Source organism: Terrapene carolina, unplaced genomic scaffold (genome assembly GCF_002925995.2).
Source record: "Terrapene carolina triunguis isolate 2854851 unplaced genomic scaffold, T_m_triunguis-2.0 Scaffold951, whole genome shotgun sequence".
In the NCBI taxonomy this organism is placed as follows: domain Eukaryota; kingdom Metazoa; phylum Chordata; order Testudines; family Emydidae; genus Terrapene; species Terrapene triunguis.
This window is the reverse complement of record NW_020665302.1, coordinates 2,245,691-2,256,995: the sequence shown is the minus strand read 5'-3', so window position 1 is coordinate 2,256,995 and position 11,305 is coordinate 2,245,691. Positions and strand designations below refer to the sequence as shown.

The 11,305-nt window shown below is 61.9% G+C and overlaps 1 protein-coding gene across 1 annotated transcript in view; it reads left to right on the top strand.

Moving 5' to 3' along the window:
* Window positions 1-5,849, top strand: part of POLE (DNA polymerase epsilon, catalytic subunit) — a 37,754-nt gene extending 31,905 nt beyond the window's left edge. Inside the window, exons 41-49 of the mRNA XM_026661209.2 lie at window positions 529-654; window positions 1,428-1,560; window positions 1,740-1,923; window positions 2,351-2,482; window positions 2,608-2,801; window positions 3,160-3,360; window positions 3,442-3,567; window positions 5,001-5,090; window positions 5,282-5,849. Coding sequence (XP_026516994.1) covers window positions 529-654; window positions 1,428-1,560; window positions 1,740-1,923; window positions 2,351-2,482; window positions 2,608-2,801; window positions 3,160-3,360; window positions 3,442-3,567; window positions 5,001-5,090; window positions 5,282-5,395 — 1,300 coding nt within the window. The 3' untranslated portion in view covers window positions 5,396-5,849. The remainder of the gene's footprint in view (window positions 1-528; window positions 655-1,427; window positions 1,561-1,739; window positions 1,924-2,350; window positions 2,483-2,607; window positions 2,802-3,159; window positions 3,361-3,441; window positions 3,568-5,000; window positions 5,091-5,281) is intronic.
* The last annotated feature ends 5,456 nt before the right edge of the window (window positions 5,850-11,305 follow it).

Sequence of the window (11,305 nt, the reverse complement as noted above, 5' to 3'; positions counted from 1 at the left end):
GGTGGGGGGGCCGCGCCGGAGCCGGTGGGATGAGGCGTGCTGAGACCTGTGGGCAGGGGGATGAGGCGTGCTGAGACCTGCGGGCGGGGGGGCCGTGCTGGCGCCCGGCGGCTCCTAAACATCACTGGTTCATGTAGCACCTTGAACAATGGCCGTGAGGTGAAGGGCTGGAAGATCAAGCTCGCAGGCGGCAGTCTGGGAACCCTGCACTGTCCCCCCTCGCCCGCCCAGAGCAGGGGATCCAGGCTGAGAGGTTCGGGGCACTGGGCTGGGGAGGGGCCTGCTCCCGTTAAACACAGGAGGGGTGATGGCACTGCCATGCTCTCCAAAGGGTAGTGCATGCGCCCCCACGCCCCGGGCCAGGCCTCCTATGCCCAGCACCCTGCCAAGGGGAGCTCCCTTCAGAGATGCGATGCCCAATGGGGTCTGCCCCTGAGGCTGTGCTCGCGGAGGGGGCTGGGGCCAGAGCTCTCTGTGGGGGCAGCGCCGGCCTCACGTGCTCCTCTCCCCTTTGCGCCCTTCCCCCAGGCTGGTGGCCGAGTTCAAGCGACTCGGCTCTTCCGTGGTTTACGCCAACTTCAACCGCATCATCCTGTGCACCAAGAAACGGCGCATCGAGGACGCCATTGCCTACGTGGAGTACATCACCAACAGGTGCAGCGGGGCAGGGCTGAGCCCCACAGCCGGGGCATGCGGAGAGGCTGCAGCCGACGGCTCTAGCCAGGACGTGGGGGGTGGGGGTGGCTCTGTGGCTCAGAGCAGGAGTCAGTGGTTCATGGAGTTTAAACCCAGGCACGCTCACCAGGTCCTCTGTGCAGTGGTAGTATAGCCGTGCTGGGCCCCGGACACTGGGCAGACCAGCTGTGGGAGGTAACAATGTCTCTCTCCCCAGCAGAAGTTGGACCAATCAAAGATATTCCTTCGCCCACTGCATCGGCCAGTCTGACTCCTGCATCACCCAGGCTACGCACCCTGGCCTGGCTGGCTCTCAGCATGCCAGAGCTGGCTGCGTCCGAGCCATTAGAATGCAGGGGCTCCCCACGGCCTTTGGGTCTGGGGGATGCTCTGGGTAGGGGGCAGCCTGATGAGCACAGATGTTGTCGTCCCGGAGCCCCTGGATCAAACATGCCCCTTCGTCCCCAGGCCTGGAGCCTCTGTGGGGCAGACCCGGCACCCCCTGGTCAGAGCAGAGCCATGCTCCAGTCGTCTTATGCCAGGCCCACTCCCTGAAGAGGGTCTGATGTGAGGGGTCTCTACTGGCTGGCTGGCCGAGGGAGTGGCACCCCCATGTGGGGCACACATCCCACACTGCCCTCCTCTCTCGGGCCCCAAGGGGACTTGCCTCCGAGGTGCGGAGTAGAAATCCGAGCCTGGGCAGGCTGCAGTCTCCGTGTGTCACTGAGTGACCATCATCTCTTCCCCTCCAGCATCCACTCGAAGGAGATCTTCCACTCCCTGACCATCTCCTTCTCCCGCTGCTGGGAGTTCCTGCTCTGGATGGACCCAGCTAACTACGGGGGCATCAAGGGGAGAGTGCCCACCAGTGTCCCCTCTGGGGAGGTAAGCGCCCAGGGCAGGCTGATGCACACTGTGGAGAGGGGAGCAGGGGCTGTGCCAGGCGTGGGGGTAGGGGGATGGGTTGTCCCTGCTGGGCATGGGGCACTGTTAGCCACTGAGGGAGGTGAAATGGGGCCAGGAATCAGGCGTGTAACTGTCCAGCACTTGGCCCTTTGGTCTAGACGGACCCCAGCAAACGGCAAGCGGGTGCTGAGGAGGGCAGTGAGGATGAGGAAGAGGAGGCTGAGGAGGAGGAAGAGCCGGGGGAGGCCAGTGTGGAGGATTTGCTGGAGAACAACTGGAACATTGTGCAGTACCTGCCCCAGGCAGCCTCCTGCCAGAACTACTTCCTCATGATCGTGTCAGGTGAGTGCACCCCCTGCAGGGCTCATGGGGGGGCTCCCCTCCCCATGCACTCACTGCTGCCCCCCACAGGAGCCAGATCAAGGCTCTTCCCGGCTGCCCCTTGAGACGCTCAGTGCTGCCCCCTGGTGCTCAGTGGGGGCTCCCCATCTCTGCCCATTCCATTATGGACACTGTGTTGTGATAGCAGCTGGGAGCCCCCAGACCGGATGCCATTGTGCTGTGCGCTGCACAGACACCGCCCCTGGAAGGCGCCCGTGGGTGGGCAGCCCAGCTGAGAGGGCTCCCCTGGGATGGGGGTGGGCAGCCTGCCGGGGCGTCCCGTCCTGTCCGCCCATCAGGCGGCGCTGTGCTGGGGGCCAATCCCAAGCACCACAGGGTGCCATGCTGGGATCGTGGTTGGAGCCTTGCCTCTGCCCCCTCTTCCCAGCCTACATCGTCGCCGTGTACCACAGCATGAAGGAGGAGATGCGGCGCAGCGCCCCCGGGAGCACGCCCGTCAGGAGAAGGGCCAGCAGCCAGGCCTCCCAGGAGGCTGTGGGTGAGGCGGGCGCCATGCCTGGTGAGTTAAACTCTTCCCTTTGCCCTGGGGACTACAGCCTGCCGGACGCTGGCGTCCGGGGTGAGGCGAGCTGGCCCCGTCACGCCGCAGTCTGGCTCAAGGCGCCCTTTCCCCTCTCCCCCCAGGCGTGATCACCTTCTCGCAGGACTACGTCTCCAACGAGCTCACCCAGAGCTTCTTCACCATCACTCAGAAGATCCAGAAGAAGGTGACTGGCTCCCGCCATGCCACGCTGCCCTCGGACATGTTCCCAGCACTGCCCGGCTCCTACCTGCCGCTCAACAACCCGGCACTGGAGTTCATCAAATACGTCTGTAAGGTTAGCGGTGCGCCCGCTGCGCGGCAGAGCCCTGGGCTCTCCCCTTCCCCCTGCGCCCGGGACTCTGGCACAGCTACCCTCCTGGGAGCCAGCCAGGCTGGGGAATCCCCGGGCGGTCTTGCTCTGATCTGCAGCCTGCCCATGCCACTCACCTCCTGCAGAGAGCGGGAGGCCCTGGCGCAGGGCTCCAGCCCGCTAGTTCCCCCAGGAAGGATTTACCCCTCCCCTGCTGCCCCAGTCGGCTGCCATCGCTGCCCCAGGGACTCTGCAGGCCGTGTGGGTGGCTGCGGCCCCGTGAGAGGGGCCCAGACCCCCCCCCCCTGCAGCCGGTGGTCCATGCAGCTCTCCCCTCCGGCAGGTGCTGTCGCTGGATGCCAACATAACCAATCAGGTGAATAAGCTGAAGCGGGACCTGCTGCGCCTGGTGGACGTGGGTGAGTTCTCGGAGGAGGCCCAGTTCCGGGACCCCTGCCGCTCCTACGTGCTCTCCGAGGTGATCTGCCGCAACTGCAACTTCTGCAGGGACCTGGACCTCTGCAAAGACCCCAGCCCCTGCCAGGTACCAGGCTGCCGCGGAAGCTCGCTGGGCTCCCATGCTGAACTCTAGCAAGTGCCCCGCTCACCCTGTCTCTGCCCTTAGGATGGCGCTTTGCCCCCCAGCTGGGTGTGCTCCAACTGCCAGGCGGAGTATGAGCGCGGCTCCATCGAAGCGGCCCTGGTGGAAGCCCTACAGAAGAAGCTGATGGCCTTCACGCTGCAGGACCTGGTGAGAGGCGGGGGAGGGGCTGTCTCGGCAGGGCTCTTGCTGCCGCTAATGTCCAGCTGCTGCCCGCGTTGGATGGGGCAGGGCTGCCAAAAAGCCTGGGCACGGGGCTGGTCTCCGCACAGCGGCGGGGGAATGGGGCGGCCGCTCGAGGCACATGAATAATAGAATATCAGGGTTGGAAGGTTATCTAGTCCAACCCCCTGCTCAAAGCAGGACCAACACCAACTAAATCATCCCAGCCAGGGCTTTGTCAAGCCTGACCTTAAAAACCTCTAAGGAAGGAGATTCCACCACCTCCCTAGGGAACCCATTCCAGTGCTTCACCACCCTCCTAGTGAAAAAGTTTTTCCTAATATCCAACCTAAACCTCCCCAACTGCAACTTGAGACCATTACTCCTTGTTCTGTCATCTGCCACCACTGAGAACAGTCTAGATCCATCCTCTTTGGAACCCCCGTTCAGGTAGTTGAAAGCAACTATCAAATCCCCCCTCATTCTTCTCTTCTGCAGACTAAACAATCCCAGTTCCCTCAGCCTCTCCTCATAACTCATGTGCTCCAGCCCCCTAATCATTTTTGTTGCCGTCCACTGGACTCTTTCCAATTTTTCCACATCCTTCTTGTAGTGTGGGGCCCAAAACTGGACACAGTACTCCAGATGAGGCCTCACCAATGTCGAATAGAGGGGAATGATCACATCCCTCAATCTGCTGGCAATGTCCCTACTTATACAGCCCAAAATGCCGTTAGCCTTCTTGGCAACAAGGGCACACCGTTGACTCATATCCAGCTTCTCGTCCACTGTAACCCCTAGGTTCTTTTCTGCAGAGCTGCCGCTTAGCCAGTTGGTCCCTAGTCTGTAGCAGTACACGGGGTTCTTTGTCCTAAGTGCAGGACTCTGCACTTGTCCTTGTTGAACCTCATCAGATTTCTTTTGGCCCAATCCTCTAATTTGTCTAGGTCCCTCTGTATCCTATCCCTACCCTCCAGCATATCTACCACTCCTCCCAGTTTAGTGTCATCTGCAAACTTGCTGAGAATGCAGTCCACGCCATCCTCCAGATCATTAATGAAGATATTGAACAAAACCGGCCCCAGGAGCGACCCTTGGGGCACTCCACTTGATACCAGCTGCCAACTAGACATGGAGCCATTGATCACTACCCATTGAGCCCGACGAGCTAGCCAGCTTTCTATCCACCTTATGAGACTGAGCCCAGTGCCCTCTGGCTGGCACGATTGCAGTGTGCTTAGCAACCACTGTTGGGGGGGGGGGGGCTGGCTTCAGCCTCAGGCACACACAGCCCCCCTCTGCAGGGCCCTACGGGCCACTGGGGCCAGACAAAGTGAGGCTGTCCCCTCGGCCTGGCGCTGGGGGCTGGGGCCCAATCCCCGGGCTAGCCCCTCACCTCAGCAAAGCTCCTCTGCTCCCAGGTGTGCGTGAAGTGCAAAGGCGTGAAGGAGACACACATGCCCATCTACTGCACCTGCGCTGGAGACTTCACCCTGCTGATCCAGACCAAGGTACGTGCTGCCCCCGGCAGCCCCCAGCCCCACCGTGCTCCATGGGAAATGGTGGCCAGGAGTCCAGCCTCTCCTCCCCTGTGCCCGCCCGCCGGCTCCTCATGTCCTGCCCTGTGCCTGGTGTCGGCACGTGGCTCCCCACCCGTGCTGCAGTGCCATGCCTCCCCTGACCGCTCCCTCTGCTCCCACAGGCCTTCGTGGAGCAGATCAACGTCTTCCGCAGCATTGCCCGGCACTACAGCATGGCCCACCTGCTCGAGACCATTGAGTGGCTGCTGCAGCTGAACCCGCAGCTCCGGTGCTGACAGAACAGCCCCCTGGCCTGCTGCCATGCGCCCCAGGAGCAAGGGGGGTGGGTGTCTGAGTCTTGCGCCGCAGCAGCTTCTACCCCTGGCTGTTGGCACCCACTGGCCTGCCCCTTGGTTTTCCTGCTGCCAGCTCCACGGCCCTGGAGTGTGACTGAGGTCAAGGTGCCTGCTCAGCCGTGCCCAGCGCTGGAGGCTGTAGAGGGACTGAAGCTCTCCATGCTGCAGGGCAGCCCGAGGGCTGGGCAGTGCCCTCCCCCACCGGACAGTACCACGCCGCCATGGCACTGACTGACTGTAGGCTGTAGAGGAGCAGTGGGAGTGAAACCAGGGGCAGCCCCTCCTCTCAGCGGGGCTCCTTTCTGCACCCCCGTTTCTGTGTGCAGGTGGGTGGCCCTGGGCTCTGGGATTCCCTCCTCAGGGCCCTTGATGGTTTTTATTAGGGTTTTTGATATTTTTGTGAATAAAGAGTTGCTATGACGAGTGCTAGGCTGTTGGGGGCGGGCGGGGGGCAGCGCGTGCACGTACCCCAGTGGGAGGGAGCACATGGGAAATGAGTCCCACTCCAGGCAGGCACAGTGCCCTCCCCTCCTGCAGCCCAGGGCCATGGCCAGCCTTAACCCCTCCCCCGCCACTCAGCCCAGTAGTACAGTGAGGAAAGCGGCTGTGCAATGGTACAGCCCCAGAATGGGGGCCGGCAGTGGGCGAAGACGGCCGGCTCCCCGTGAGCTGGATTGGACTGCAGCCCTGGAACGGAAGGAGAGGCAGCTGCCGCATGGGGCACTGTGGCCACTGCCCATTTGTGAAATCAATGCTGGTGGGGTCACGGGAGAGCCCGGCCCTGCTGCACTCGGCAGGTACTGGGCCTTCGGTCCAACTGCAGCAGCCCTGTCCTCGTGGGGGCCAGGCCCTGGACCCCCATGGGGGTGAGGGGCTGAGTGATTGATCTGCCCCACCCCCACAGGATGGGCAGGGTGGAGGGGAACAAGTCTCTGCTCTGAGTGGCTGAGGGCGTTGGGGGCAGGGCCTAGTTCACACCCGAAGGCTGATCCCTCAGTCCCATTTCGGGTACCAAGGTGTCCAGTTGTGACTGATTCACGTCTCCCTGCCATCTGTCAGGGCACCTGCTCTCCCAGCTGCCCTGCTGTGCCCATCCCCACGCCAGCAGGCCCCCTCCCCAGAGCGCTAGCTCCTCCCGCAGCCTGGCCTAGCCTGGCCTACGGCTCCCTCGCTTTCCCTGGGCAGGGCAGGACCGCAGTGCTGTTCTCACAGGCTGGGCCCCAGCTCGGGGCTCTGCACGCGGGGGTGCCTGAGCGTGGCCCATAAAATGCCCTGCTCCCAGCAGAGTCCCTGGGCCGAGGAGCCATGGGCTAATCTCGCTGTAAACTCTGCAGCAGCCTATTAAGCACTGTGCAGGGGCTCAGGGAACCCGCCCCACTGGGACCTGCTGTAGCTGGGGGAGGGGCACCCCTCCCCTGGCCCCAACTCAGCCCGGGACCTGCCATGGCTTGGGGGGGGGCACCTATCCCAGCCCCGGAGCTGCCGCCGAGGGGAGAGGGGCCTCTCCCCTGAGCCCAGGTGCTGCTGCGGAGAGTCCTCTCTCCCCTCTGTAGCCCTGGGGCAGCCTGCACCCCAAACCCCTCATCCCTGGCCCCGCCCCACAGCCTGCCCCCTAACCCTCTGCCCCAGCCCTGAGCTCCCTCCCACACTCCAAACCCCTTGGCCCAATCCCTGCCACATGAATTTTGTTTTGTACACCAATATACAGGTGATGTGTCACACAACACCTCCATACTGGTGCACATAACATTCATTCCGCACATGCGTGGGAAAACAAAGGGAACACTGGCCGTGGGAGGTTGGCTCCTGCCTCCTGGATCCTGTCCCCAGTGGCCGGGGGTGCGGGCACATGGCTTTGTCCGGCCTGGGCTGCAGGAGGATTCGCTCTGTTCGCTCCAGCCCGAGCTCCCCCAGGCAGAGTTCTCCTAGTGGAAGCTGCAGCACCCGGCGCTGACTGCAGGTCTGGGCGGTTCCATTCTTCACACAGGCTGCCCCAGGCCCTGGGCTTGTCCTCATGCGGCAGCCTCTGCCCGTCTTCATGGGCGCCCCAGCCTGTGCTCGAGGGACAGGGCCCTGCCTTGTTTCCTCAGTTTCCCCATCTATAAAGTGAGGCTGATGCTGCTGACCTTGGTGAAGTGCTCCAAGCTCTGCTGCTGCAAAGCCCAGGGTCTGAGCTAGGCTTGTGAGGGGGAGGCTTTTGCAGCTGTAGTCGGGGCAGTGAAGGTGCTGGGCTCACAGCTTCGGCCAGGTGCACGTGGGTGGGGGCTGTGCAAGGTGTGTGGATGTGTGTCCCATCCGTCCGTCCCCCAGTGTGGCTCTGCCTAGCCAGGAAGGGTGCTTGGCTCTAGCCTGCTCCATCTTCAGCCTTTGCTGAGCCTGGCACTGCCAGGGCTGATCAATGCCCAGTATTAGCATGTGGGGGGCTGATGGGGTGGCCTGTCCCATGCCATTCGGCTCCTGGAGGAGTAGGTGCTGGGTCGTGCCAGGCATGGTGCCATCCAGCCCGGCTGGCTGGAGTGGGGCTGTTGACTCAGGGCAGAGGGGTAGGGGAGGTTAGATGTTAAAAACACTCCTGGAAGTGGAGACTGGCTCCCCCAGCCCATGCCCTGCTCCCCCTCTGCAGCTGCATGCAGAATCCTGTGCAAAGGCCAGGGGCCAGAGCCAGCCAGGGGTGCGGGGCACTGGCCTGGGCAGCTGGTGGGACTGCCCTGCATTTCCAGATGGCAGCCAGCAGGAGGAGCTGCTGACCTGCTTTTGTCTGGTGCAGGAGCCTGGGCTGGGAATGGTCTGGTCTGTAGGTTCCTGTCACCAGGGTCTCTGGGCGCCTCCCATCCGTGCATGTGCCTAACATCTGTGTGTCCCACTCCCTTTCAGCCTCCAGACACTGTGCCACCCTCACCCCCTTTGTGAGCCACTTTGGCCGGCCACATGCCCAGGCATTTGGGGCCAGTTTCACCCCACCCAGCCCTACCTTGTGTTATGAAAACAGCCTGCAGGGACCCTCCCATTCCTGCTCCCTAATTCCTTACCCGGCTCACTTCTACGCTGGGTCGGGAAAGCCAAGCCCCCGTCCTGCTAAAGCAAACCCCTATGGCAAACCCACGCCCGGGGGATGGGATGGGGGCAGGCGGGCGCTGCCATTTCTAGAGGTGCTCAACTATCGCCTGTTAGTTGCGGGAAATTTAGAAACAATTCTGGAGTCTCAGACAACGTCCCCCAGCTTCTCTGATATTTTAACTGGCTGGGGTTCAAATGGGCTTTTTGTCAAAAGCCGAAAGTGTGGCCTGAAAAAGGGGCTAGGCTGGTTTTTTCATTAAAGAAAATAAACACTCCGAACTGCTGCCCCACGGCCATTGCTCCTTTGGGGCAAGGAGCTGCTTTGAGTTAAACCTTTGCCGAGTCCATTTCATCCCAGCTGGCGCTGCCCCCTCCTGTCCCCAGGCTCTGCACCCCATCTCCCCGATCTGCGCTGAGGCGGAGCCCAGCCGTGCAGCAGCGGAGGGCAGCCAGGGGGCTTCGAGCAGATCCCAGACCGCCCTAATGACGGGCCTGTCACTGCAACCCCACGTGTGATCCCACCGCTGCCAGCATCTGTGGGATGGGGCTGTCAGCAGAAGGGAGGGGCAGGGAGCACCTCTTGCAAGGGCCAGATGCCCATTAACCAGCATGGTTGCAGCTTCTCACCTCCCCTGGCAGGAATCAGGGAACTAGAGCTGGCTGGACAGTGCAGGGAAACCCGACCCTAATGGGCCTGCCGCACCATGGAATCGAGTTAGCGGGAGGGGCTGGCCGCCCTTGCTGGGAAGCAGCGATTCCGGCAGGTGCATGCCCCCTGGGGCTGTGGTTAGCGAGTTACACACACGCTCCCAACTCCTCTTCTTGGGCAAAACCCACCCTGCCAGCTGGGCTTGGCTCCGTGCTGCCTCCGAGGGCTGAGATACGGGTGGGGGTGGCTCTGGGCAGCTCCCACGTGCCGCCGGAGGAGACCAGTGCAGTCAGCAGGGGCGGGGATGGACACTCGCTGGGCAGCAGGGGCAGGGATGGAGAGCGCCTGGTTACTGGCCCCCAGCTGGCGGCCTGGTCACTTCCCTCTGGCCAGCGCTGAAGGATCTCAGGGATCCCCCACGGTGTCGGGGGAGGTTCCGCGCCTGTGGCCACCTGGTGCAGGAAGATTGCCCCTTGCTCTGAGGCGAGCCAGAGTCAGTGCGGGGCCGTTTGCTCACCGGCCCCAGGCGGGATAGTGGATGGCTGTGGGGCACGTGGGGCAGCAGGGGAGCTAGGGAGACAGAGTGGGCGACGCTGCCTCCAGCCAGTGCTCCGAGTGGTGTCAGGGCCTGGGAGAGACAGCCTAGCGCAGTGTCTAGCGCAGCCTGAGGCCTGGCTGGGAGCTGCTGACAGGGTAAGCGCAGGGAGAGCAGGCAGAGATGCTAGCAGCTCCCAGGCACCGGCCATGTGTTACTGCAGCACCGAGCCTCCTGCTCCCAGGGGTGGCCAGACCCCAGCTCAGGGAGGAGAGGCGCGGCCCCCAGCCCGAGGCTAGAGGGCCCCCTGCTGCGGGCAGCCAGGGCTGTGGGAGCTGTAGAGATTCCTGCAGGGCTGCAGCCAGGGGTACCAGCTCCATGCTGGGATCCTAACCGGGTTGCCAACCCCCCAGGACTGCCCTTGAGTCTCCAGGAATGAAATACAAATCTCCAGGAGATAAATCCTAGGGCAGCCTGAGCATGAGTATTGAATGGTGAAGCCCATTTATACAGTAGGCCAGCCGGTGTGTCAAATGCCAGGGGGAGGCGCATTTGCCCGCCCAGCAGTTGCACCGTCCGTGCATTTCTTCACCTTGTGTGGCTGCAGCTTTGTCATGCCATAAAGTCTGTGCACGTAACGGAGCCGCGCACGCACGTTCACAGTGCTTGTGCCTGCACTACGCTGCAACGGCCTCGCATGTTCAAGAAACGGGACCAGCCGTGGATGCTGGTGAGGGCCCGTCAGAACAGAGCAGCTCCGAAGGGACCATCGAAAAGACAACAATAAAGCCCCTGACTATAAAACCTGGCTTTACAAAGTCGATGAACTTACAGCCAAATGCATCGTGTGTCGTCAAGTATTTTCCATCCGTAAGGCTAATCAGTGAGGGTTTACTGGATCTCTCGTTTTCTAAGGTGAGGCTATTTTATTCTCTGTATTTTAAAACAATGGCATTAACTAACGCCCGGGCCCGCATGCACGCACACGTTTGCATTAACAAGCAAAGGAACCTAACCCCCATCTCCCTATTTGAAAATAAGATTCACATTGCAACTGGCGATTTTGCAGTATTGTTTATTTCTACAATATGCTTAAAATGTGAAATTGTGACTCATCCGATGCTTTTGTTTCCACTGAAGGCAGAGTGACGGCTCTGGAGTGAGTGAGATTCAGAGCACAGTAGGTCAGGCATTAATGCCATTACATCATGTGATGAAATCTCCCGGAATAGAGCCCCCAGCTTCTGCTCCTGGCCCCCTCCCCTAGCCCCTGGTCTGGTGCATCATCTCTGACCTGACCCTGGGCGCTCTTTGGAACAAAGCCCTGGTCTCCTTGCCCTCCTCTTCCAGGAGCAGCTGAGCTGGCCCTGGATGCCCTTAACAGCAGAAAGACCTCTCCTCTCACCTCCCCCTCCAGTCCATTTTCCATCCCCATCCCCAGCTGGTTCCGGGACTCTCCTCGACTGGGCCCATGGGGCTTGGCAGCTCTGAGTGTTGCCCTGGGGCGGGCAGGGGCTCAGGAATGGTCCGACCCCTAACTCTTGCCCGATCCTGCAGGGGACTGGAGGGACCAGCCCTGGGTTCTGGCTGCCCCGGCCCAGGCGTTCTC